General features: G+C 37.4%; 6 protein-coding genes across 9 annotated transcripts; 3 read left to right on the top strand and 3 right to left on the bottom strand.

Annotated features, from left to right (window-relative positions):
• The first annotated feature begins 17 nt into the window (after nt 1–17).
• Nucleotides 18–2,269, top strand: LOC117392259 (myosin light chain 5-like). 2 transcript variants are annotated; one of them, XM_055231926.1, is made up of 8 exons: nt 18–104; nt 1,104–1,150; nt 1,225–1,332; nt 1,396–1,471; nt 1,530–1,634; nt 1,847–1,925; nt 1,997–2,045; nt 2,111–2,259. In XM_055231926.1, the coding sequence occupies exons 2-8, from the start codon at nt 1,148–1,150 to the stop codon at nt 2,210–2,212; spliced, it is 522 nt and encodes a 173-aa protein (XP_055087901.1). In that variant the 5' UTR covers nt 18–104; nt 1,104–1,147; the 3' UTR covers nt 2,213–2,259. The 2 variants fall into 2 exon arrangements, with proteins under 2 accessions (XP_055087901.1, XP_033846192.1); XM_033990301.2 differs by lacking the exon at nt 18–104 and having other exon boundaries at nt 1,027–1,150; nt 2,111–2,269.
• A 660-nt stretch (nt 2,270–2,929) lies between these two features.
• On the bottom strand, nt 2,930–7,331 carry hpse (heparanase). The gene is made up of 12 exons (XM_033990296.2): nt 7,045–7,331; nt 6,449–6,570; nt 5,984–6,115; nt 5,726–5,899; nt 5,452–5,623; nt 4,920–4,967; nt 4,731–4,824; nt 4,561–4,667; nt 4,219–4,333; nt 4,015–4,142; nt 3,800–3,946; nt 2,930–3,682 (listed from the first exon to the last, which is right to left on the bottom strand). Exons 1-12 carry the CDS (start codon nt 7,254–7,256, stop codon nt 3,517–3,519), a joined length of 1,617 nt encoding a protein of 538 aa, XP_033846187.1. The 5' UTR covers nt 7,257–7,331; the 3' UTR covers nt 2,930–3,516.
• Nucleotides 7,332–7,706: 375 nt separating this feature from the next.
• helq (helicase, POLQ like) lies at nt 7,707–12,897 on the bottom strand. 2 transcript variants are annotated; one of them, XM_033990013.2, is made up of 18 exons: nt 12,467–12,897; nt 11,713–12,388; nt 11,463–11,641; nt 11,189–11,389; nt 11,037–11,109; nt 10,867–10,964; nt 10,703–10,801; nt 10,241–10,386; nt 9,932–10,171; nt 9,544–9,685; nt 9,356–9,460; nt 9,071–9,278; nt 8,842–8,999; nt 8,661–8,759; nt 8,406–8,579; nt 8,216–8,329; nt 8,012–8,146; nt 7,707–7,904 (listed from the first exon to the last, which is right to left on the bottom strand). In XM_033990013.2, exons 1-18 carry the CDS (start codon nt 12,611–12,613, stop codon nt 7,815–7,817), a joined length of 3,084 nt encoding a protein of 1,027 aa, XP_033845904.1. In that variant the 5' UTR covers nt 12,614–12,897; the 3' UTR covers nt 7,707–7,814. The 2 variants fall into 2 exon arrangements, with proteins under 2 accessions (XP_033845904.1, XP_055087900.1); XM_055231925.1 differs by having other exon boundaries at nt 7,730–7,926; nt 12,467–12,884.
• A 547-nt stretch (nt 12,898–13,444) lies between these two features.
• mrps18c (mitochondrial ribosomal protein S18C) lies at nt 13,445–14,357 on the top strand. The gene is made up of 6 exons (XM_033990302.2): nt 13,445–13,545; nt 13,667–13,716; nt 13,792–13,875; nt 13,954–14,011; nt 14,094–14,153; nt 14,225–14,357. Exons 1-6 carry the CDS (start codon nt 13,485–13,487, stop codon nt 14,299–14,301), a joined length of 390 nt encoding a protein of 129 aa, XP_033846193.1. The 5' UTR covers nt 13,445–13,484; the 3' UTR covers nt 14,302–14,357.
• Nucleotides 14,358–14,394: 37 nt separating this feature from the next.
• Nucleotides 14,395–16,515, bottom strand: abraxas1 (abraxas 1, BRCA1 A complex subunit). 2 transcript variants are annotated; one of them, XM_033990300.2, is made up of 9 exons: nt 16,381–16,515; nt 16,093–16,183; nt 15,983–16,019; nt 15,828–15,894; nt 15,553–15,749; nt 15,364–15,483; nt 14,999–15,083; nt 14,819–14,930; nt 14,395–14,706 (listed from the first exon to the last, which is right to left on the bottom strand). In XM_033990300.2, the coding sequence occupies exons 1-9, from the start codon at nt 16,471–16,473 to the stop codon at nt 14,411–14,413; spliced, it is 1,098 nt and encodes a 365-aa protein (XP_033846191.1). In that variant the 5' UTR covers nt 16,474–16,515; the 3' UTR covers nt 14,395–14,410. The 2 variants fall into 2 exon arrangements, with proteins under 2 accessions (XP_033846191.1, XP_033846190.1); XM_033990299.2 differs by having other exon boundaries at nt 15,553–15,894; nt 16,381–16,513.
• A 3-nt stretch (nt 16,516–16,518) lies between these two features.
• Nucleotides 16,519–20,438, top strand: gpat3 (glycerol-3-phosphate acyltransferase 3). Its single transcript, XM_033990297.2, has 13 exons — nt 16,519–16,612; nt 16,780–16,973; nt 17,040–17,106; nt 18,010–18,298; nt 18,390–18,464; nt 18,548–18,637; nt 18,728–18,821; nt 18,898–19,013; nt 19,145–19,200; nt 19,275–19,360; nt 19,436–19,564; nt 19,694–19,773; nt 19,848–20,438. Exons 2-13 carry the CDS (start codon nt 16,830–16,832, stop codon nt 19,966–19,968), a joined length of 1,347 nt encoding a protein of 448 aa, XP_033846188.1. The 5' UTR covers nt 16,519–16,612; nt 16,780–16,829; the 3' UTR covers nt 19,969–20,438.
• Nucleotides 20,439–25,201: the final 4,763 nt, after the last annotated feature.

The following is a 25,201-nucleotide window of genomic DNA, read 5'->3' as shown; positions in this document are numbered from 1 at the left end:
AACATAAAAGAGTAAATGGGATGGGACTCTGAAAAAGACGCCACAACCATAGACTGTCCACAGCACATCCACGTTAACAATAGTATAGCACCTCCTTGTGGCATGTAGTATTCATGACAATGTTGAGATGCGGATATTTTATACTTCTATGTTATGTCCTTATATTTCTTAACTTTCTTTTAAATTGGGAGATAATATTTGTTTATATTAGCTGTGGCTTTAAATGGAGACGTGGTTCTTTTTGTTTGATTGTTTTTTAGATTCCTTTTATTATTAGATTATGTTCTCAATGTTATCAATACATGTAAGTAACCTCAGGGGTATATTAAGTACAAAACCTGGAGTTAAAGTTACAAAGATATAAACGCTACATATGTATTGTTGCAATTCTATCAGATATACAGATCTATTGTTGTTATTGTATTATGTTCTATCATAGAAGGTTTTTATTAACAGAACTTGTCTATTCTGCTCAATAGGCTATGAATGGAAGTCTGTACAGCTGTGCAATATGTTTGAATTAAAATTACTATATAGGACTACTTTACTATTTTACTATTTGTTAAGCCTATTTTGGCTTAACAGTCCATGCCATATTATAAATTTGAGTAGGCAATTTACAATTAGTTGTGGACATCAGGTTTAATTTAAAAGACAATTTCAAAAGTGCAGTAGACTACAAGGTTACCAAAAGCAATGCTGTTACTCACACTTCACCCAGCTATCAGAAACCTGTGACAAATGCCCCTGGGGGACCTTTCTTTAGGTCCTTCGCCTATGAAAGAAAACATTTAGCTATACAGCTTCAGAAAATAAAATATATATATATATAGGCCTATATAACTGTAAGGTAGGGGGTGTCTTTAATGAAAAGAATCTAAGATATCTCTGCCCACACCTAATGAATGTATAACACTGTAAATAGAAACCTTTTAACTGGTTTAAGAACAGCAGTTGTGAGGCCATGTATGGTGATCTTGGCCCGTTTGGGGGGTCCCATTTAGATTACAGATTCTCCCCTAAGACAGAGCTTCATTCAAATGTGCAGCACATGTCCTGTCCCAATCCCAGACAGCTGTTGTATTTAAACTCTGTTTTCTCAGATCCTTTTGCATCAGTCTATTGAACCAGAAGTAACACTTTCAGGATGGTATGACTCCAGATCATTGCATTTGTTTGCGTTTAAATAGGCTATTCATTTGGATGTTAAATGTTCTACTATAGGCCAGCAGGAAGACAAAGAAGAAGGAAGGAGGTGCCAAAAGAGCCCAGAGAGCATCGTCCAACGTTTTCTCCATGTTCGAACAAACCCAAATCCAAGAGTTTAAAGAGGTAAGATCTTAGTTTTATTTTATATATACAAGATACATCGACAAAAATGTACATTTTTTACAGGCTTTCACTTTAATTGACCAAAATCGAGATGGATTCATTGATAAAGAAGACCTGAAGGACACATATGCATCTTTAGGTATGTAATTGTATTGTAATAGTTTAAGAATGTGTTACCTATTAACCCTGTTTTAAAGGTAAGCTTAATGTGAAGGATAATGAACTTGAAGACATGTTAAAGGAAGCAACTGGACCCATCAACTTCACAATGTTTCTTAATCTATTTGGAGAAAAGCTGCATGGTAAGATCATCCAGTGCCTAGTGAAATGTGCGTGTGTATATGTATATATAAGTACATACATACATACATTTTATATATATATATATATATATATATATATATATATATATATATATATATATATATATATATATATATATATATATATATATATATATATATATATATATATATATAAAATGTATGTATGTATCAATTTTGTGTTTGTGCAGGGACTGATGCTGAAGAAACCATCCTAAATGCTTTTAAGTTATTTGATTCAGATGCCAAGGGTTTCATACATAAAGATGAGTGAGTTGAAATTGCATGTTGTTTATTCAGTGTGATGCACTTCATACTAAAGACAGATATTTTTGCTAAAGACTGCAGAGTTTACTGATGACCCAGGCAGACAAGTTTTCATTGGAGGAGGTAAAAAAAGATTGGCCATTTTAGCTTATTTTACTTGTGTAGTAATAAAGCCTATTGAATTGCAGGTCAATCAAATGTTTCAGTCATCAGATATAGACCCTGCTGGCAACCTGGACTACAAATCTCTGTGCTACATTATCACACATGGGGAGGAGAAAGAAGAATAGACATGTAATGAAAAAGTTATTATTTCTGACAAATACTCAATAAAAATATAGACCCAGTATAATTGAACTTATTTGTGTGTGTGTGTGTAACAGTTTAATTGTCAGCAAGATAAAATAAATAAATACATTAATTAATTAAAACTGCAAGCAGTGACAAAGGGCCCTTGTAACCCCGGCAGCCACAGAAAAGCACGCTTCAGTGGGAGGGCCACATATCAACCCTAGCTTGACATTTGATTCAAAATTGCCACTGCCATTTTAACTTTGCCAAAGGCGCTGGAGGGTCATGTTTAAAGACAGAAGTTCAATTCAAACATCATTATGCCACGGTCATCGAAATACACAAATGCTACATTGGGTTTGTTTAAATATGACGATGTTAGCAAAAGTTACATGGACTTTATACTTTCAAAATGGCTACTTCATTAAGAGCATGTTATGACCACACCCTAAGACTTAAATAAATTCAAACTCAACTCAAACAACAATAGTTAGAATGATATGACTTTGTCACAAGAGCCTCTCTGTAAATTCTTTCACAAGTCTATGACAAATAGATTGGCTTTTATACTTTTTTTTTTTTTTTAATTGAATTTGAAGAGGCCGATATAGAACCATCTTAAAAGATAGAGCCCTAATTTGCATGTCATTACGTCCAGATCAGATATGTTCACAGGCACTTCATTGGCTCCATTCACATCAAACTGCGTTTGTGAAACAGATTTTTTTATTGTTCCAAAAATGTACATTTTGCTTAAAAATCACCATGATCACATCCAACATTTTTGTTAAAATGTAATTAACAACCTTTTATTGCACATGGGTTTAGTGTCTTTTGGTCAAGTTTGAAGTGCTTTTGATGAAAACTGTTGGAGAGATTTTGCCAATGCCAGGTTTGATTCAATATGGCCGACTTCCTGTAGGGTTTAGGGCGGGGCCATATGTATATGTCCTGACATGACCTATTTTTGGTGCTAAGTTTCATTTATCTATGATAACATTTTCTGAGCCGGACTCCCATTGGGGCAACGTAAATTGATTTTTGAGGAGGATTAGAACTCAATAAACTCTAATTTTCATACCATTTAATTGTATATACATTATTGTTGTTTAATGCTTGATTTTTTGCCATTTTTCTCAAAATTGTACAAATACAAATATGTTACATATATAATAACAATTCACTAAATACAATACAGTACATGAGCTCTCCAAAATGAAGAAGTGGACTTCAAGTATTAGTACTACAGTGATGAAAAACATTACCCAGTGCACAGATGTAGTGATCAACTGCATGTTGTCTGTTAGGGTGACAGGCATGCTTGTGCCATGACATCACTGAACACAAAGAAGGATAAACTATAGGCAGGGAGCTGGACATGCTCTGAGGGAGGCAGAGCAACTCCTTTAAGATCCGGGAGAGTTGTGTCATCCACCATCTTCAGCACTTCTCCATTTAGCTTAACAGATCTATAAACAAACAGACAGACCATAGTGATTAGATGTTACATATAAAAGATTATTTCATAAAAAAAACTTTAAAACTGGGAGATAAAAAAAAAAGGTATTGAGGAAATCCACTGGCACCTGGAGTAGAGTCCCTCCTCTCCGCTCTGGTCAGACTCCAGGACAAAAGCCACCACTGTGCTGGATGCCATGTGTGCAGGCACTGAGACCCTCACTGCCTTGTGATTCAAGTTCATCGCTATTAGTGTGACTGCTCCATTAGTGAAACTAGGGGATTTCAAATATGTCAGCAAAGGACACAACTTCAAATCATCTAGGTTATAGAAGTAAAGTACCTTTTTTTGTCTGTGCAGTGCAAATAAAGCCGCACTCTTTTGTGAAAAAGTGTGTAGTTACCAAATGCTTTCACTGACAACACTTGTTGGCCAACAAGCCTCTTATAAAGGACAGACAACCAGTAATCCTACAATGGACACATATTATTATCATCTTCAATAGGAATTCATTTGGTTAACTGTAAAATATAAAAGTAAAATCACAGGAAGGGGGTCGAGGTTGTCATCAACAAGATGGTAACTCCCAGAACCAATGAACACCTGCCTCATGACTACATTCAAGCCCAGTTTGGCCCCAAGGCCCAACTTATCCAGCCACCTTTGCAAAATAAGAAAGTAGAAATCAATACCTCACAAAATGTTCATTATGCAAAACTAAAATACAGTATTACAATTACAGTGGAGCCCATGCCATTTAACTGTCACAAGGCATGACCAGAGGTGCAGTTAGTGAACCCAAATTACTTCTTACAGTTAGTTCCATCATTATCATTAACATAATATATAATGTTATGTCTTATATTTTTATGCATAATGCAGACTTACATGAAACCAGCAACAAATGTGTCAGAGAGGCCCAAAGCTCCTCCTCCGTACGCAGAACTTGTCTCTCCAAGCCATACTTTCTTATGAGGAGATGCCTGTTTCACTTTCTAAACCAAAACATGTTTAGTGATTGTGAAATGTGGCATTACCTGTGAGCACCATGTTATTACCTGCAAGACCTCCTCAGTCTTTAAGGTCAGAGTGTCCAGAACTTTAGGGTCCAGAAAATCCTCCAAAGATGTATCTCTTCCATTCACATAATAACTACACAAAAACAGCTCAGAAACATAGTATGTACATGTTTGATGTTTACCTGCTATGTGTTTTATTTTGGATTGGCAAAGCTAATTCAAACTCACTGGTGCCACGTACAAGCATCAATTGCCTCAGATCCACTGTGTAAAAACCTAGAGCAGAAATTACAACAGTGTGAGGACTCGCAATTCTCCAATCCGCACAACTGCAATTTGAACTCATGTGAACCAAGTTAAGGGTGTGCAAGTTAAGGAATTACTTTAAATCAACTCCCATGTGACATAAAATGCAATTATGAACTACAGTCTCAGCACTTTTAGAATAGCCTCTTTGTAATAAGTATGCAGACTGAAAGTTAAAGGTGCAGTTTTTTTGGTGTACCTGGAACAGTTTGGTATAAACTACACAGTTATGCATTTATTCAACTACAGTGAATTCTATTTCTATATAATACTTGGCCTAGAGGCCACATCTGCTTGTCTTTGTGGAGATAAACATACCAGAAAACTTACGCACCTTTAATCGTTTCATTAATTGGATAATGCACTTGGTGTTTTGGGGTTAATATTGGTTTATTTAGCACGATCAATTGTTTGACAGGCACTACTTCTTTATAAACACATATTTCAAACTCACCCTTCCAATATGTCTATCCTATGGTTCCGGGGTTGCCCAACATCTGGGCCATACAGTCCAGAATTTTGATAGAATCTAGATTCTGACATGATCTTTCTGAGGTGGACAAAATCCTCTCCCAGCTGGAAGCCATTGATTCGAATGCCTGCTTTCTTCTCATAGCTGTTTGGTTCTGTAAAAGCAAAAACAAGGCCATGCTCATGCCTCTAAAATGTCTACTCATGTGAGAGCTGGTAAACCTAATTGTGAATTGTCTTTGAGTGATGTTACCTACCATTGCCCAGCTCCCATGACATCCTGTACTGTCTGGATGCACAGTAGTGCATGAGTGTCTGTGCGTTGGAGCTGTTCCAGTGGTTGTCAGCTGTCCTGAGCAGAGCATTGAGCCCAAAAATCAGCTCCACCCCAGAGCAGTTACTGAAAGAGTACAACTGGTCCACTGTAGCTTCTACAACAAATATTTATAATTGAGTGAGTTACATTTGCTTTGATAAAGCCAAAAACAACATTTAGATAGTGTAGTGAGATGGACCTGTGAACTGAACTCTTTTATACTTTCTTTGCAGATCCTCTCTCTTTAGGAGTATTTGTTGCTGGACCCATTCCTTTTTCAGCTTGTCTTCCAGCCAAGAGGGTAGCGCAATGTTGTCACATAAATTTGCAGCTGCAACACAGAATATACAAAACAAGTATAACCCTTTTTCAGGAGGCATTCACACTTTTGATTCACACAAGTTGCACATACACGCCCAAACCAAATCCTAAGAACTGAAACAGGCTCAATCCAACTGTGAATGACGTGTAAACATCTAAATCTTGTTTTCTTTCTGATCAAGGTCGCTCTGATTACTCACATCAGATTTTGCATTTTATTTCATTTAACTAATCTTAAAAGGTCCAGAAATCAGATAATAATATGATTTTGGTAAGCATGTTAATCCTTCCAAGTCAATGTCAGACAATCTGCTGCTCGGGAAGCAAAACAAGATGCATCTACCTGGAGGAACCTTAGAGAACCAAACATCCTGAGGAGTGAAGACCATGAAGTCCTGCCTTGTCCCACCAAATCTCAGAAAGGCTGGAGTTAAAGCACTGGCCAGTGCTCTTATCTTTGGAGATCTGGATTACATAATAAACTAGTTGTTAGTGTGTAAAAGTGTAACAGCACAAAAATGAGTTACAGCAAAAGCTGTTGTATGGTACTCCATATACAAAATAAATCTGCATGGCTTCCATCAGTACGTTATGGTTAATTTAATTGACTCAGTAAAAATGAGCCTTCCCTGTAGAGTATTAACACTACAAAAAGGATCATGGTGTTTGTGGCATATTTGAGCAGAATGTCAATCTGCAGAGAGGAAATTGGAGGACATAAGCTGCTTAAGAGTGTCACACGAACGGGAAAATTAAAGGTTTAGTGCAGGTTACAGGATTAACACTAAAGACCACACTGCTCTACCTGAGTCACCTACCCCCAAAACACTGCTGTGCCTGATGCACCTACCCCAGAGACACTGCTTTGTGTCACCTACCCCCAAAACACTGCTTTGTGTCACCTACCTCCAAAGACACTGCTCTACCTGAGCCACCTACCCCAAAAGATTCATGAACTTCTCATCTGAAGCCAGACTGGCGTCTATGGTGAGAGACAGAAAGCGCGGATCCACTCGCTGCACCGCTCGGGATAAATCAGTCGTGATTCCTACATTTTCTGAATTGGTTAAAAAGTGTGTTTGTTTGATAAAGTCCAGTTCTTCAGACGGGCACAAAACAAGCGCAAAAACGATCGCAATGACAGCCTTCATGATTTCACTTGAGTCCAGTACAAGTACATGGTGCCTGCGCGCTACAAACGTGACATAAAAGAGCGCACTTCCTGAATGATCATTGCTCCTGTTGCATTCAACTCTTTTCACAACATAAAACTACACCGCCAGGGATCGCTATAGGAACCCGGTTAGGCCGAAGGGTGAAGTGGTTTGAACCAGGCAGCCTCTGGTCAGAGGGTGAAGGGTTAATTTATTTATTTATTTATTTATTTGACTGTATGAAGGTTTTATTTTGATGTCTGTTGTGTTGTCAGTGCAGGGAAGAGAAAAAATCTGACAAGGGGCTGGCCCTGTGAGACAGTTTGTGACAATCAAAGACATGGATCACATCACTTGTTATACTATAACTTACTGCACCACACTGTATTTCAATATGCACACACAGAAAACATGTCATTTAGACAAATTCCAGACAACTATTATAAAACAGGGGACAGGCATTATTTTTAATAGGATACAAATGTATAATAATTTATTAAAAAGGTTAAATAAGGTATTTTGCATTTACAAAAAAATATAGAAATTACTGGTTTCTCAAGTTAACTCCACTGTGGTACTTGAAGGCATCATAAGCAAGTCATCTACTGCTTCCTGCAGGGCTGATGCTTTTTCATTAAGAAGCATCTGAAAAACAAAGATGTGTCATCTAATAGACAAAAGCACAAACAATAATATTGTTAATATAAATGTCTAGTAAAAGTGACCATTTGAGTAGAGGTGAATGCACTCACTTTGGCAGAGGCCACTATCTGACTGGCCTGCTTCTTATAAAGGTTTTCAATTGCCTTTGACAAAACACTGGGGTCCGCATTGGCAAGGTGAGCCAGTGTCTTATAGCCAGCATTATAAAGCTGCTTTGCTCTGGACTAAATTAGAATAAAAATGTAAGTGCTATGATTGTTGAGTAACTGAATGTTGTACAACTTCTAACAGACCTCCATGACACCAGCCACTTCCATCAGAGGGATGAGCTCAGCTTGGACACAATAGGTCAGTCGACGTGTCAACTCTGACAATAGAGCTTTATATGGCCAAAACTCCTCAAGTTCCTAGAAAACAAGCAGTTTTGTAAAACAAATTACAGAAACTCAAGCAGTGTCCCTTTCATTATTTCATTGTGAATACCTCTGTAAAATGCAGAACGCAGGAACAAAAAGCAGAAGCTGAACTCAGCACTGTTTGGATAAAACCTCTACTTAGTTGAAACTTTTCAGCCACACTCCACAGATTTGTTTCCTTGAGTAAGGAGAAAAGCACCATGGCAAGGTACATGCGGTTCACTACCAGCATATCAATCTTCTAAAGTAAAAGACAGGGGTGTTCATGTTCCATGATCAAAGTATCTGTTTATTAATATTTATGCTACAAAGTTTCTGTTACCTGTTTGACGGTTTGACCTGCAGCTTTTCGGGCAACAAAACTCTCTGTGACACCAACTGCTGCAGACATTTTCTGCTCTGATGCTGACAACAAGGTAAACTACAACACAACACCACAATAAGTATCAATAACACAGTAATACCATATTAAAGCAGATTCCATTGCAATGATGACACTCTACCTGTCTGAGATAAACCATCCACTGAGGCTTACAATGGGAGATCAAATCATAAGGTGTGACCAGATATACCAAGTGGAGGTAACTGTTGAGCAGCAGCCCCTCCAGACCTCTAGAGAGGTCACTGTACAGCATGCCACTGTAAGTCAGATCCACTGAACCTGAGTGATTGGGTAACACATTATATTTGGTATAAAAACATCAAAATTATTAACTGGAATTCTAAATGTACCTTTGTACGTGGCTTTTCCCAGCCGAGTGACTTGCAGTGTTACGTCTTGAGCATCACCTTTGACAGTGATGAGTCCTTTCTCTTTGAGTACTTCAACACACTCCAGGGCAGAGTCCCACAGAGACTTCTTTACACACAGCTGCTTCTCTTGAACAGAAAGAAGTGTGCCAGAGAGAAAGTCCTTCAACTGCTCCAACGATGTGGTGATCTATAGCAATATAATGAGATGATAAGACAGAGGCAACATGTGCCCAACCCATTTATTAATTTAAATACACAAGGTACATTTAATCCAATAAGTGACAGGATGAGACTCAGAATTCCTTTTCCATCATCATACATCAAGTTGCTGTAACAGTTCTCAACTGGGGCACAGACAAGTGACTTAGCCTGAAAAAAAAAAACAAAATAAAATCAACCTTCATTCTAACAGCAGATTATAATTATAATGATGTCATAGCATGTAAAAGTACCATCATTTTCTCTTTTTCCTGCAGAATAAGAATGCTCTCTCCCTCTGTGTCAATCCCCGCTCGACCAGCTCTACCCACCATCTGTTTGTACTGGCTTCTCTTTAGAAACTCAGTGGCAACAAATGGTGAGCGCAGAATAACTCTATGGGAACACAAAAAAGGAATTATTTTAAAGCTAATGGAAGGATACAGCAAATGATCCAAAGAGTGATAAACAGGAGCAGTCAAAACAAAATGAAAAAGCTTACATTAATCATCACAATGCATGAGTAGACGTGAAAACCACTTCACACGGTAATCCATAATATGAGTAAAACCGACCAAAGGAGTGGTCAAGGAGGTTAACGTGATTATTGGGAAATTCTCTTAAATTTTCTTGACCACTCACCTGCGAGCTGGAAGGTTAACCCCAGCGGCCAGTGTGGAGGTGCAAGTTAGGAGGCAGAGGACACCACTGGAATAGGCCTCCTCGACCAGTTTTCTTTCTTCAGTTGTAAGGCCACTGTGATGGTAAGCAATCCCAAAAGGAACAGTCCTTCTGAGCACAGGACACATATTCCCATTCCCGCTGTCTCGCAGCTCTTTTAGGAGTATTGATTTCTCTGCCTCTCTATGTCTTAGAAAATCCCTGAACAATACTAAATCATTAACAGACAAACCCAAAAAAATACAAATACCGGCCATTTATTTGACTTACTCTTTCAGATATCTGCAAATCATTGACGCTACATTTTCACAGTTCTTTTTGGTGGGACAAAAAATGAGACAGGAATGTGTAGGAATGACCTCCGTAACCAAGGCGATTATATGATCTGGGTCAATTTTCTGCATCCCACTGGAGTACTGTGAAAGAAAAAAAATGCATACATATTTAATTATTGCTCATATTACTACTGTAATTTATATCATAAGGGCTCCACAAACGGTGGATGCTTTCAAAAGAGGACTAAAGACTCAACTTTTTACCCTGGCCTACAGCTAAATACTGGCTATTGTCTTATTGTTTTTATATTGATTTTTTTAATTGTCTTCTGTTTTTAAAGTGTTTTTGCACTGTAGCACTTTGGGATTTGGTGTCAAATGTAAAGTGCATTATAAATAAAATGTATTATTATTAGTAGTAGTAGTAGTATTATAAAAATACACCAAAATGTTTTACCTTATAATTTAGAGGACGAGAGAGCTTGAAACATTCTTCTTCTTTTGGGTCCACGTCATAAATTGTGTCCTTGAGTTTGACATACTCCTTAAGTTGAACCTAAACACACATGTTGGTTAAAATACAAAAATACAACATGAAAATTGTAATAATCACTCACATACAGGTCTGAAGTCATTGGTATAATTTTCTGCATTTAGAAATGTTTGGATGTCTTTAATATTTCCCAGAGTGGCACTCATTCCGATAATATGAGTTGCTTCTGAAAATTAAAGAATACTTACAATAAGAAAAAGCTGCCACAGAGGCATTATACTGGCAGGTCACAACTTACTACTCATGTAGAGAAGCTTGGCTAGTGTCATTTCAATAATTGCTCCTCTAGCGCCATCACCTAACATATGAAGCTGCATTTAAAGAATGACAATTAAAAGACCGGAAAATTTGGTTAATGTTTTCATTCGAAATGGAATGTCTAATAATTACCTCATCTACAACCACCAGCCCAAGGTTGTCTAGTCTATTAGTCTCTATCAAAGAGTTGACCAGGCTATGAGCCTTTTCAATAGTGGCTATGAATAAAGATTTGCTTGTTCTTCTCTTCACTGGTGGAAACTTGCCCTTGCTGCCAGCATACTCCTCTACCATGAAGTTTAGTTCTAGGCCCAAGCTGGCGAGTCCACGCACCTACAGCAAGTGCAAAAACAGTTCAATGGACATACAAAAGCATTACATTTTCTGTCACTTCTAAATGCCATACCTTCTCTTGCACTAGTGAGACATATGGCAATATGAACAGGCAGTCTTTCTTTCGACAGAGCAGTTCTTTGAGAATCAAGATTTCTGCAACTAGTGTTTTTCCACCACTGGTAGGCAAGGAATATATAAGATTCTTTCTTCGCTGAACACAATCCAGGTTTAGACATGTCTCCTGCCAATCTGATGAAACAAAAAGTTAATGTTTCTCACAAAATCAATGTAAATAAATGAACTCTGAAACAAAACACTACCATAAAGGCTCTTAATTCCTTTAAGTTTGAGTAAAATATCTTTGACTTTAGTGGGTAGCCCAAAGAAAGGTCCTAGATCAGTGGTCTGTGAGGATACTGTCTGCATAGTCTGTAGAGCAACATTTATCTCCTCAGAAACTACTGCTTCTTTCTGTTCCACACTGCGTGAAACAGTGATAGGAGCTACAGCATTTAAGAGCATAGTCCTTTTCAGATGGTCACTAATACTTTTCCTCACTTTGGGTTTATGTGCTTGTCTGTTGTCTTTATTCACGGTCCCATCTTGTTTAATTTCACTTTCCATCCTTTTGGGAAAGTCCTTAAGAGGAGTAGAAGTTTTATCAACAGTTGCATTTACATTTTGTTCTTTCGTGTTTTTAAATATTTCTTGAAATGCAAGCTGCGAGGCTGGCAAGTCTGCAAAATGTTCCTCTTCTAGACCATTTAAAGTAGAGTCTGTGAAACAATCTTTGCGCACTTGGTTTCCAGTTGTGGTCCTTGGGGATCTAACAGAAGTGAAGCCAGCACTTTGGTGATCTTCAGGTTTGTTGTCAGAAGAGCTGTAGTCATCATGTTGCACCTTTTGTGTTTCTAGGGAGTCCAACTTTGCCAAGATAGAGCTGTCCTCCAGAATGCTATCATATCCCCCAAATAAGTCCTCATTATCACTGCAGTACTGTTAGAAGAAATTAATACGACACGTTTAACATTTTTTATAATTACAGTGGTAACAAAAGAAGAAAATATAGCCTACCTCTGCATGTTGAACATCCGCCATGGGTGTACTGTCTGTAGAATTACTCCCCCTCTTTTTGGCAGGGGTCAAAAACGTTTTAAGTCTTTCTCTGGATCTCTTCCCTGTAGACACCCTTTTTATGCTAATATTCTGATTGACATCCATTGTTGCATGCCTGTAGCTCTACTGAAACGCCTTCTTGTAAACAGCTTTTGGGCAATATATGATCTGAACAAGCTAATCCAGCTCGTTACAATTGCTTTTTCGCTTTTCTTTTAAGACACAAAAAAGAATAAAATGCAGTTAAGGAGCAAAATATGTAAGGTTACAGAAACACATCTTCAATATTTGTCAAAACAACCAAATTCTCCAAACGTTCAGGTTTGAAGGGTCATGCAACAAACCAAATCTCACGACATTCCAATTTGAAAAGTAGATCGTTGGTTATCAAGAGAGATGAATTTACTATTTCCGGTTTTGTTTAATCGTTTAACTTAATGTAAAAATAAGTCTGTAGTTGAATGCCACAAAACAACGCAATATACAGAGAAGAGTATTAATTCCTCCTAGTATATTTAATTTGCACACAACTTGAAGTTTAAATTGGTAATTGTACGATATTAATATTGATGATTATTTTGTTTGCTTTGAGCATTGCTCTAGGATAATTTTTCATATTTGTCTAAGAAAGGAAAAAGGAAAACAATGCATGAAAACACTTTGAATGTATCACATATACAAAACGTCTTTAAACTAAAGTCTCTTTGCTCGATAGGGATTTAGTTCTCTTGACATGCATTTAAACTCTTTGGTGGAGGTCCGTACACAGTTCCGTCCCGGAGAAACACATCGATGGGAATTATTTCTTATATCTAAACACATAGGTATGTTTTTTTTATAATTATACATGCAGAATATAATGTGCAACTCTATGAAGTACTACCTACAAAACACAATTAATTACATTAAGACAACACAAATCTCAGGTCGGACCGGAAAAAACAAAGGACTACTTCCTGTCCTCTGTCCGGTCATCATGCTCGCTGTGAAAGGTTTCTGGAGGCTAAATCCTCTTTATAAAATACTTCAGAATTCAAGTAAGTAAAAAAAATAAATAAATAGCAACGGTCATACGATGTGATGGTAGTGTGAAATATTGTTCACAACGTTTGTTGATATTTTATAGCACCTATAAAATGTCACTCTTATGCGTTACAGGTTTGAAATGTATATCTACATCCTCTAGTGTTATTCAGCAAAAGGATATGGTGAGCTTTCAAATTGTAGACCCTTCGCTCAAATGTACAATTGTTTCTTAACTCATGTTGTATCTATATTCCAAGCTTGTGCAAATGGAGAACCCCTATAAAGAGCCACAGAAGGGATGCATCCTTTGCAGTGTAAATGTTGACTACAAAAACATACAGGTGAGCAGAGGGAGTTTCTGTTACATATATTGTATGGATTAAATATGTAGTAATATACACACAATTATTGTTTTTCAGCTTCTTTCCCAGTTTATTTCACCGCACACAGGGAGAATTTATGGCCGACACTTAACAGGTAAGCAGCAATCAGTAGATATTTAGAGATGCTTATGTTGTGCTGTTTCATCAAAATCTTTATCTTCATCCATGTTTAACAGGTTTATGTGGAAAGAAACAAAAAGAAGTGTCAAAAGCCATTAAGAAAGCCCAGTCTATGGGTGTGTAATTTATTGATATTTGAATTTCTTTATAAAAATTACTTTTATTGTAATGATCTCTTTTTTCACAGGTTTCATGCCAGTGACACACAAGCATCCACAGTTTATGCGAGACCCTAACATCTGCAGCACCAAACACTTGGGATAGTTAATTATGAATTAATGTATTAAGTACGCTGTGTATATCTATTGTTTTGTTGTATACTATAAAATAATTGTCTTCAGACTGTGTCATGTTTTACTTATTTTTATTTTATTTAGTATTTAGGTCTTTTATGTTTATGGTCATTGTCCTGCAGTGATAATTCTGTGGGTCGTTTACGGGAAACCAATTTTCTTTGAAGCACCTCTGAAACCATATTTTCTTCCGATGGCCTGTCTGATTGATCTCCAAGAGTTTCCTCGTCATTTTGAAGACTACAGCAGAAGTCAAGTATTGGGAAACCTGAGGTGGTTAAAGTTTGTGACTGAAATAAAGGGGAGCAGGCAAACAGAGCTTGGACAGCGCTGTGGAGCAACACGTTCTTCTTTGGCTCAGGAGGATCATTGGGTTCTGATAAAAATAATGAACACACATAAGCATTCTGATCTATCTTTGTACAAACAGCATAGGGTATTTGGATATCCTGAAGGTAACTGGTTAAAAATTAGCAGAAAAACCATACCATTTTGTAGCCTGTTTTGTTTTTCTTCAATAACTTTTCTTCGAAGAGCTGAAACCTCTGCCCGTAGCACTTCAAGCTGCTTCTCAGTGCTCTCGACATCTTTGCATATGTTCTGTCCAGAAATTAACATACGTAAACTACAAAAGCGACACAACAAGTAAACTGTGATTTTAAGCTTACATATAACTCTGACTGTAGAGAATCATTCATACTGTTAATCTCCTCCACTTCATTTAAAAGTCCATTGGATGAAAAGAACTTCGACCTGGAATAAAGCAAAACACTGGCTGTGGTTGCATGCACACTCTAAATCTGGTTATAATCAGATTTTTTGAGTTGTAAGACTATTAAAATAATATGTAAAGAGCAAAATCATTTGATTTCTTTCCTGGTCCCTCTGATTACTTGCACCAGATTTTGCAATTTGCATGTCATTTAAATAATCTTTAAGGTTCTCTAATCAGATAATAATCGGATTTATTTGTGCTTGTAAACATAGCCAGTAACGCTTAAATGTGAATTCAAAATAGTCCATAGCAACATACCTGTGTTTTTTCATGGTTCGATGGTAACCCACTGCAGAGCACAGAGCAGGTACCTTGGAATATGATCCTGGCTCAAGCAAGCCCAAGTTATTTACCAGCACTGGAACATTAATCACCTGCCTGAAATAAAGTATAAACATGAATATAAAGACAGCACTAGCATTAACTTTATCTTGGAGAGAATGATACCTGCAACGCAAGATGTATGCAGCATATTCTGTTTTGTGAGTAGATCCTGACAGGGGAAAGTAACTTGGTGTTAGCAGCAGAAATATCATATGAGGATTGGACAAAGTATTCTTAAGGTTCTTGTGAATGGTCTTTTCTCTCAGTGTCATTTGTTGGTCCGTGTTCCTCCTCTGCTTGTACCATCCAATCACACTTTCCTTTAAAAATGGAGAGAAAGGTAAATTCATTGCTGATGTTAGTAATAACACGTTATTAGATAAAACATCTTGTCTTACAGGTTTACAATCCCCCAAATGTTTTTTCAGAGCATCAAGATCAACTTCTCCTGTATTGGTGTAGAAACTTGCAGATATATTGAAAATGAGTAACGTTGCTGTAAGCCTTTCATATTAAGTATTGCAAAACTATTATAAGCTTATAGTGACCTTACCTTTGGAGCTTTTTACATGGTATATGCTTCTGGATATCTGCAAAATACATATCCAATGGTGTTCAAGAATTATCATAAAATTTGACCACAAAAAGTTACTTGAAACTCACTGTATATTTCCTCTATGTGAATTTGATCAGCCTGACTGTCATTTATGGTGACCTGCTCCTCAAAAAGGCTTTCCCCAAGAATGAGACCTTCCTTCAGTGACATAAAGAGCAGTAGAATAAACTTTAGTGGCTTGTTAAAGATAAATGTGTAAATGTAGTTACTTATTTGCTAACGTTACAAACAAACTTGATGCTAGCTATTAGCATTCACTTCACGATTTCCTTTCTTTGAGCCGTATATTAAATAAAACGACACAGTAAGGTTTATCAGTCAACAATATGCGTTACCACATCGGAATCGGTGTTGAGATGCTCAAACATCAGTGAAGACAGAACTATCCCGGGCAGACGGACAGTTGATTCTGCTCCCGTCGCCGCCATGTTTGTTTATTGGTTCAGATGCGAGTCGCGTCAGTCCTGCGCAGCCCATGAGCGTGGAGTTTACCAAGGATTTTAGCTTATGACTTGGAACCAAAACAAGAATCTTTTTTTTTTCTGTGGATAGTATCAGCCCTGTCAGGTACTCTTTATTAGAAAATACAACATTTTACCCAAGTGTTTTGCGTTGATCTTGTTTCTATCTGAGGTAGTCCCCCTCAACTAACGGTATCAGCCAATAGCTAATGTCTGTTCCCAGGTATGACAAAGGCAGACTGACTATTCTTGCGGTTTTCCTCTTTCATTAAGACAAGGGATGACCTGATCCAGTTACATACAGAGGAATCCGAGCCGCAGTGATGGAGGACCTGTGGAGTGTGGCTGTAGGACTTCTACAGCTGTGGATGTTTGTGGTGGTGTTCTTTATCATGCTTCCTGCCATGTTTGGACTGTCCTTGGGGGTAACTGGGGTCTACATACAGATTTTAGTTAAAATCTTAGAGGTAAACAAAAGTACTTATTTACTAAACTCTGAGTTACAAAGCATACTCATGTCTGTTTGTATGCAGTGGGCTACAATTCGTATACAAAGAGGACGTCTAGAGCAGCCCAACGTGCCTATCCCTATGCCCAATGGTAAGTAGTAAATGCACTATACACAGTTAGTACACAATAACATTGAATCTGTAGAAAAACCTGAACATTTTTCTGAGAATCCTCATTTATTCTTTGGTAATTAGACTGGTGACTGAGTGTGACTAACATGGGGCTCAGGAAAGAGCCAGGAGCAGATCTGTGTTTTGGTATCTGAACATTGTGTTCTGCTGTATAGAGGATTTGTCTTAGCTCTGTATAGGATCATGTGACAGCATAGGAGTGTGGGGCTTTTCTATTGGCTGGGTTTCAGTGCTGAGATGCCATGGAGCACTCCCAAAACACTGCCTGTCTCAGAATGATGATGTAACTGAATGTTGCATAATATTGACCAAACAGACAGCATGTGTGGTCAGCCCAAAGTGTAGTGTGTATAACACATGCTCTCCAAACTCTCCAACTCATGAGATCAGGGTCCTTATGATCAGACCTCAACAACCACAGGTTTCAAAATAATTTCTCAATACTGTTTTTGGACTTAAGACAAGCCGTGGCCCTCCTCTTTGCTGAAAGCCTTGGTCCTCACATACACATTACTGGAACAAAATTACTTGCAATATTTATTTCATTTTAGAAAGATAAACTGCTGTTGCAGTAGATTTGTGTTGACATATCCCTTTTCTATTTTAGTGGGAGGAATTATAATTTTGAAGTAACATTGTTGCAGACCTCTGGGGACCTCAGGGGATCCCCTCCATTCTAAAGGACATGCCCACGCCTCCATGTTGGATATCATGGTGTTTTATTATTTTGTGATAATATAGTTATCTTCAAACAGTATATCGATAGGACAAGGATCATCACAAACCTGTAGCCCCAGTACAGTTGCATTGGGTGCACTGTCAGATACTAAACACCTCATAATTGCCTATTTTTGTATTTCAGGTATCATTAAACGAGAAGGTGGCTCTATGGAGCAGGAGTTATGTGAGCTGCGCCGCTCTCGTGCCATAGAGGGAGGTGAATTTGCCTTGAGTGATGCCCTTTACTTCTTTAAGAAAGGACTAGAGAGCATTGCAGATGACGAAGTGACCCAGAGATTCTCCTCAGAGGAGCTGGCATCCTGGAACCTGCTCACACGCACCAACCTGAACTTCCAATACATCAGCCTGCGCCTCACCATCATCTGGGGGCTGGGCGTCTTTGTACGCTACTGCATACTGTTTCCGCTCAGGTCCGTCTCACTTTAATATGCTTCTGTGAATCATAGAGAAGTTGGGAGTCATTTGCGCAAGTTTACCTTACCCACTTGCTTTTTTTTTTAGACTAACTCTGGCACTCATCGGTCTGTCGTGGCTTGTTGTTGGTTTAACTATAATCGGATTGCTACCAGATTCCAGGTATTCAACATCATAAATCAGCTCTTTTAAAACTATATAATATTGTATTACCTTTATTTTAACCATTTAATGGTCTTTTGCAGCCTGAGAGGTTGGCTAAGTGAACTGGTCCATCTGACATGTTACAGGATTTGTGCCAGGGCATTGTCAGCTACTATCCATTATCACAACAAGTCAGTTTCATCCACATCCACTAAATAGAGCACTTCCTCTCCACAAGGAAGTGCTCTATTTAGTTCTATGCTTTATATATATTTTAATAGAGAGAACAAGCCACAAAGAGGAGGCATATGTGTGGCAAATCACACTACACCCATTGACATTGTCATTCTGGCCAATGATGGTTGCTATGCTATGGTGAGTTAGATCAGAAATATCCCATCAAAGCACCTGCAGTAAAGGTGTGACAATGCTGTTTTTGGCTCATGTGCAGGTGGGCCAGATTCACGGCGGGTTGATGGGGATCATACAGAGGGCCATGGTGAGGTCTTGCCCCCACGTCTGGTTTGAGAGGTCTGAGATGAAGGACCGCCATGCAGTGACCAGTAGGTGAGGCAATGCTGTCAATTCAAAACAACTAAACCAAATATATAATCAGTTCCTTGTGAAAAAAGATGGGTAATTTTACATTTTACACATAACAATTTAAGATGTCTCTTATTTTATAAATGAATTCACAGGTTAAGAGCACACGTTGCAGCAAAGACTAAACTTCCCATTCTAATATTTCCTGAAGGTTGGTTTGAAATTGTTCAGCTCGTTAAATGTGTTGACAATGTTATGGTTATCATTGTAATTTTGGCTTTAAAGGAACATGCATCAATAATACTTCAGTTATGATGTTTAAAAAAGGAAGCTTTGAAATTGGAGGAACAATAAATCCAGTTGCAATCAAGGTAAAAAGCTGAAAAGGTAAATTATTTTAGCCATTTATATTATAACTCTATAATGAACTTTGCTTTTTGTCATAGTATGATCCTCGTTTTGGTGACGCTTTCTGGAACAGTAGCAAGTACAACATGCTCAGCTATCTTCTCCGGACTATGACAAGTTGGGCAATAGTGGTCAATGTGTGGTATCTCCCTCCAATGACCATAGAGGTAAAAATATAATGGAGAACTGTCATGAAATTAGAAAGAAGCACATAGACACAGGTTCTTTGTGTTTTAATTAGTATTTCTACACCTTATACATCATAATTCACTCAGATTGTGTTGTGTTTTGACCAGGATGGGGAAGATGCTGCAAGCTTTGCTAACAGAGTGAAATCTGCCATAGCCAGTCAAGGAGGACTGCTTGACCTTGCCTGGTGAGGAACTGAAATGAATTTCCAACAAAAACTTGCTTTAACTATAAGTAAACATGAACATATTCCTCTGACAGGGATGGAGGTCTGAAAAGAGGGAAGGTGAAGGACTCTTTTAAAGAGGAGCAGCAGAAGATGTACAGCAGTATTATCGTAGGACAAAACGACATAAGCTCATGCGATGATATCCATTCATAAAGATCAAATGTGTTATGCTGTTTTTTATATGTTTTTTATGGACTACCAAATGAATCACCTGGAGTGCCTTTACGTGAACATCATCAAATGCTCTGTTGACAATTTAATTTTAACTGTGGTGGATACTTCACAACAACATATCAAATTCTGTATAAATCAGTGTAATTACTGGGTGACTTTTGGGCAGTTCTAGGTATGAATGCAGCTCCTACCAGCTCACCCTGCTGTGTCCTTGAGCAGAACACTTTATCCCCATTGCGTAAATGAATGGTTGATGGTCGTTACATAGACCTCTGGTGCCAGGTGTGGGGAATCAATAAATAATTTTGGCCTACTGCTGCACTTTGAGAAGCTTCTCAATCCTGTATAGCAAATACAAATCCAAACCCTTTCTGTTATGGATTCATTGTATATTATCTTTGAGCATTATCTGACCATTTATAAGGAAATAAATTACATCTAAGTATTTATTTCTCTTGTTTTACATTTGTATGATGAATGTAAATACTATGGATAGTAAAGCAATACCAAAAAAAATAAATAAATAAATAAAATTGTAGGACTTAAGATATACCACTGGGGGGCAATATTTTCACACATTTGAATAGATCATCTCTTGGCGCTGCTGTTCTGAATCCTTCAATCCTTCTTCCATTCACTAAATATTTGAAATACTGTGTCGCCATTATTTCCCAATTATTTCATTTATTTGTACAAACCTTCAAGGCATATTGTATAGAAGATCTACAATACAGTACTATTATTACTGTAAAACTCAAATTAGAAAATTAGTGATCATAATGTGAATGTAATTGACATTTTACCAAACATAACTCATTTGTCTATCCTCTGATGAATATATTATATGTACTGTGATCCTAAAAATCGTAGTTTGTAACTTAATTACATTTATGTACAGCCAAGACATTAATGTTCAGTTCTTTTGTTTGTTTATTTGTTTTTCTGTTATGGCCCTTATTATAAAAATGTTCTCTGATCAGTCTTATTTATTTAATAATTATTTTTTGTAAAAACATGGTGTAATCCCACATAATAGTAGTTACTGAAGGGCACTTTTTGTCCTTGTATACAAAAATCCTTTGCTTGTCCTTTTTAATAGGAGGCAGTGAGAAAGCACATGTGGATAAAACAGGGTCCTCACTTAAAGCCGTGCACACTGGAGTATGGGGCTGCAACATGTTTACTGTGACGGTCCATAATAAAGAAAGCAGACAGTGTGAAATAGCATTGAGTTATTCGTCCACACACAACAGGCTTACATTTCACAGGCTTTCTGTCTCTCACGATGAAACCATCTTGCACACGGCTTCAGGCAACCCGCCATTATAACAATCCTCCAACTTAAATTGCTTGAACAGAAATGTTTGTTCTCCCCTAACAAGATTGTCAATTATTAATAGGATCTAAAGCCGATTTTATAACTCAATTGTTGAGGTGGGATTCTTGGCGAGAGATGCTGGGCCACACCATTTACTGTGATGTATGTGTCTGCACATCTTTATATCCAATTTAATGTGATTCAGATAGATTTCAAAGGAACATCATAAAAGGCATTGGAGTGACCCCGGCCTGGTCTGGATGCTTGTACACTCACTACAACTCCCCGCACTATATCTTAATATGTTGATTTGATTTGCTCACTTTACTTTTACCACAGAGTGATCTATACAAATGCAATGCAGGTAAAGGCAAAGTTAATATGAATATGCTTCCAAATTAAATCATTGTTTGAGGAGAACGTAGTCTTATACAGAGGACATCATTAGAAATGGTGGCTCTGCTGGGAACTGAGAGGTTTGACCACTCACAAGGGTAAATGACTGGGGCTTTTTCGCAGACTTGCCATTAGTTGGAGGGTAATGTCTCTAAAATACATTGTTCAGACATCTATTTGGACCACTGCTGTAATGCATGTGATGCTGAGGAGATACAATGCAGCTCCAACAGAAAATCAATACTCACAGAGAGAGCTGTGGCACAGTCTGAATCCCACTGTCTATACTCTGTCACAGACATTCATTTGAGCATTTATGTTATTCTTAGATCTAAAGTTGTCAGGTTTAATGTGTGGAATGTGGCTCTACAATATATATAATTTTTGTTGTGTTTTGAAAATTAAATTATTAAATGTATTATTGTTTGTGTGCCAAAATAATAACTGGCATTATTTTGTCAGTTTGAATTCATGTGTGTGTAAGTCAAATTATAACAACATTTAATTATTACTAATAAAATACATGAACCTAAATCATATATTTATGCCATTTGTTGAATAGCGGATTACATTTCTGAGACAATACTATCATGTGTAATGTATTGCTTTTGAAACAACAATCTCACAAATGCAGAATGAGAAAAGTAAGGAAAAAAAGGGAAAATCATTTTAACTATGTAAATATTTCTTATTTACAAAAAGGCAATGAAAAAATTAGTGGGATTTGTTCCAGGAAGATAACTTCATCTTGCAATGTTGTATTTTTCTGAAGTAATGCTTTGGTGTGTGTGTTCTCCACCAAGAGCCTGTGGCCAGAAGGGGGAAATGTGAGACCGGGCCTTCTGCAGCATCCCGCTCATTTGCATACTCTAATGAAACAGGCTATAATTGGACGCAATTGATTTTTTTCACGGCTTTGATTGAGCTACAATTGAGTCTGAAGTTCCTCAAGTGGAGCACTGATTGATTTGTGGTTAAATTCCAGTTTATTTAGTTTAGAAAATAATTATGAAGTTGTGTTATAATTGGAAGAACAGAGGAGCAGTGCTGACCTCCTTGTCCAATCACGTGGCTTTTCTATATGAGGAAATAATTTGTGCTGTCCACTACAATAAGTCCAAATGCCCAAAGAATGCATTGTAATAGTGGAGTGAGATGAAAAATGTCCTTGGATGGGGTACATGAAGGTGTGAAATTGCAGACTACCTTTGGCTCCGAGCTGTGTGCCTCAAATGATATTTCTTGCTTTATTGACACAGTAGCTGGCTTTCACCTTGATGCCGTCGTGGTGGTACGAATCTTCCTCCAGCCTTGATTGCTTTTGTTTCCAGGTCACCTCCTATCTATGGCAGCAACTTTTTCAATTTCTCTGGGGCTTGTTGTATGAAGCCTGGAAATGTTTGAAAAAGAAAGAAACACAAATTCAGATCTACTCACAGTCATGCTTAGTAGGCAACACACATGCTGTCATCACCAATAGAGAGGCAGCCCCCAATACAAGTTCATCAAAGGAATAATCAAATCAATGTCTCGGTTCATTAATATAAAATTATCCCGCCTGGAAGATTAATTGCATTAAACTTATGAGAGTGTGTTTTGTTTGAATCTGAGCTGGGGAAATGATCGATGATGAGAGAGCCATGATGAATGGAGGAAGCGGCGGAACTAAATTGAAAGTGTACTCATCCGTTCTCCCCTCACAACTAATGACAAATTGAGCATGTCACGTCCAACAATACATGTGCAGGTTTATCATCGCAGCACACAGCCGTAATGTTGACTCTGACCTGAATTGTTCTGATAGCACTTTGTCAAATACATATGTTTGGTTCTATATGACATTAAAAAAGTCTTTATCTAATAGCAGATTATAAAATAACTGAAACTGTTTTGTAATGACTTGAAATGCTTAAAAATGTAAATATTTTCTAGTGTTTAATTTGGAAAATAAAATGTGTCAGCGAAACTCACATATGTTGCAAACTATTTCTTTCTTTCACCAGGATGTAATGTTTCTGACCTATTTCTTTTTTCAGATGTTGTATTTCCTGCTTGAATCCCGCACACTTGTTTTAGAATAGACGTGCGTGTCCTCTCCCTGACTTATTTTCTAGTACTTATAAACAGTAATAAATAATAATAATAATAATAATAATAATAATAACATGTATGAATTGTTAATTTAATTGTTTTCTTTTTGTACAATCAGAGTTAGTTGGATATATCAATGTTTAGGTGTGATTTGTTACAGCTAAATAAGAAGATAAAAGTGGCAGTAGCAGTGGGTTCGAGGGGTGGCCTCTTCATTCACCAGCATAGATACATAAGGTTGAATTTAACATATGCATTTCCTAAGTCATTATCTTCCCTTGGGCAAGCACACTGTTGCTGTGGATTCCCAAGGGGAATCAAACCCCTGACCTCCTGCGTCAAAGAAAGATTTATTTAAGAAAAAGCTACACTTAAAATAATTATAGAGCATCTGAACATAACCTCTTTATTTAATAAACTTTCTGTCTTCCTTTTGTTGAAGTGGCGTCTAAAACACAGTCTTCTAAATACTTTCTTTTCTTTAATACTCTATAGCCAAAGTTACAGACTATTAAAATCCTATTAAGATTGCATCTGGCCTGGCTCCATGTGTCTATTCTAAATAATGCAGCCATCTGTGAGACCAAAGCAGACGGCTGTCGATCTCCACTCACAACATTAATACCAACAATTATGACACTTTATCTAAACACTGACGCAGTTTGGTTAACTATGACTCTCACATAAGAGCACAGAAGTATATGTACAAGGACAGTAGAAAATCTTTGAAATTACATTGTTTATTATGAAATTATTATTCCATATTTTACACAGAACGAGCACATTTATTTGACTTTTATTGTTTTGTTTTCTTCCTTAAATTGTTTTCCTTGTATTTGAAAAAAATAAATAAAATTAAACATTGTTTGTCTGACATGAATAGCTGTGCTGTTGTTGCAGATCTGTCACATTTTGTATTTTGTTCTTCCAAATGCTTCAGCCTTATTACAGTGACTTCCAAATCAAATTTCATTGATTGATTTTATTCCAAGTTCATTTTTGGCAACTCTATGCAGAATGTCATCCATCATGGTGTTTTTTTGATCAGCACCTCCAGAGAAAGAGGTTCATCTCTCCTCTTCTCCCAACCACAGCGAAAGCTACAGCAAAGTGCTCCAATCTCATTCTCAGCAGCTATGCAGTGGAAAAAACCCAGTTCATTGGAGCAGCACAGCTTTACAACTTGTAGGCAAAATGAATACTTTTAATTTCTGTGCCTGGGATGGCCCCAAGCCCCACGACAATGTTGATGGATGATGTTTTAATGCTACTGAATGTTATTTTTACTGAGCAGGGAAAACTATAAATTTTGACTTCATTGCCAATGATTGTGGCTATGCAGAAAAGCGCATATGAATAATAGCCTTTTGCAGCAGATGTTACTTTGCAGAAACCAATTCCTCGAAT

The sequence above is a fragment of the Periophthalmus magnuspinnatus genome, chromosome 23 (assembly GCF_009829125.3).
Source record: "Periophthalmus magnuspinnatus isolate fPerMag1 chromosome 23, fPerMag1.2.pri, whole genome shotgun sequence".
In the NCBI taxonomy this organism is placed as follows: domain Eukaryota; kingdom Metazoa; phylum Chordata; class Actinopteri; order Gobiiformes; family Gobiidae; genus Periophthalmus; species Periophthalmus magnuspinnatus.
This window is presented reverse-complemented; position numbering and strand designations above follow the sequence as displayed.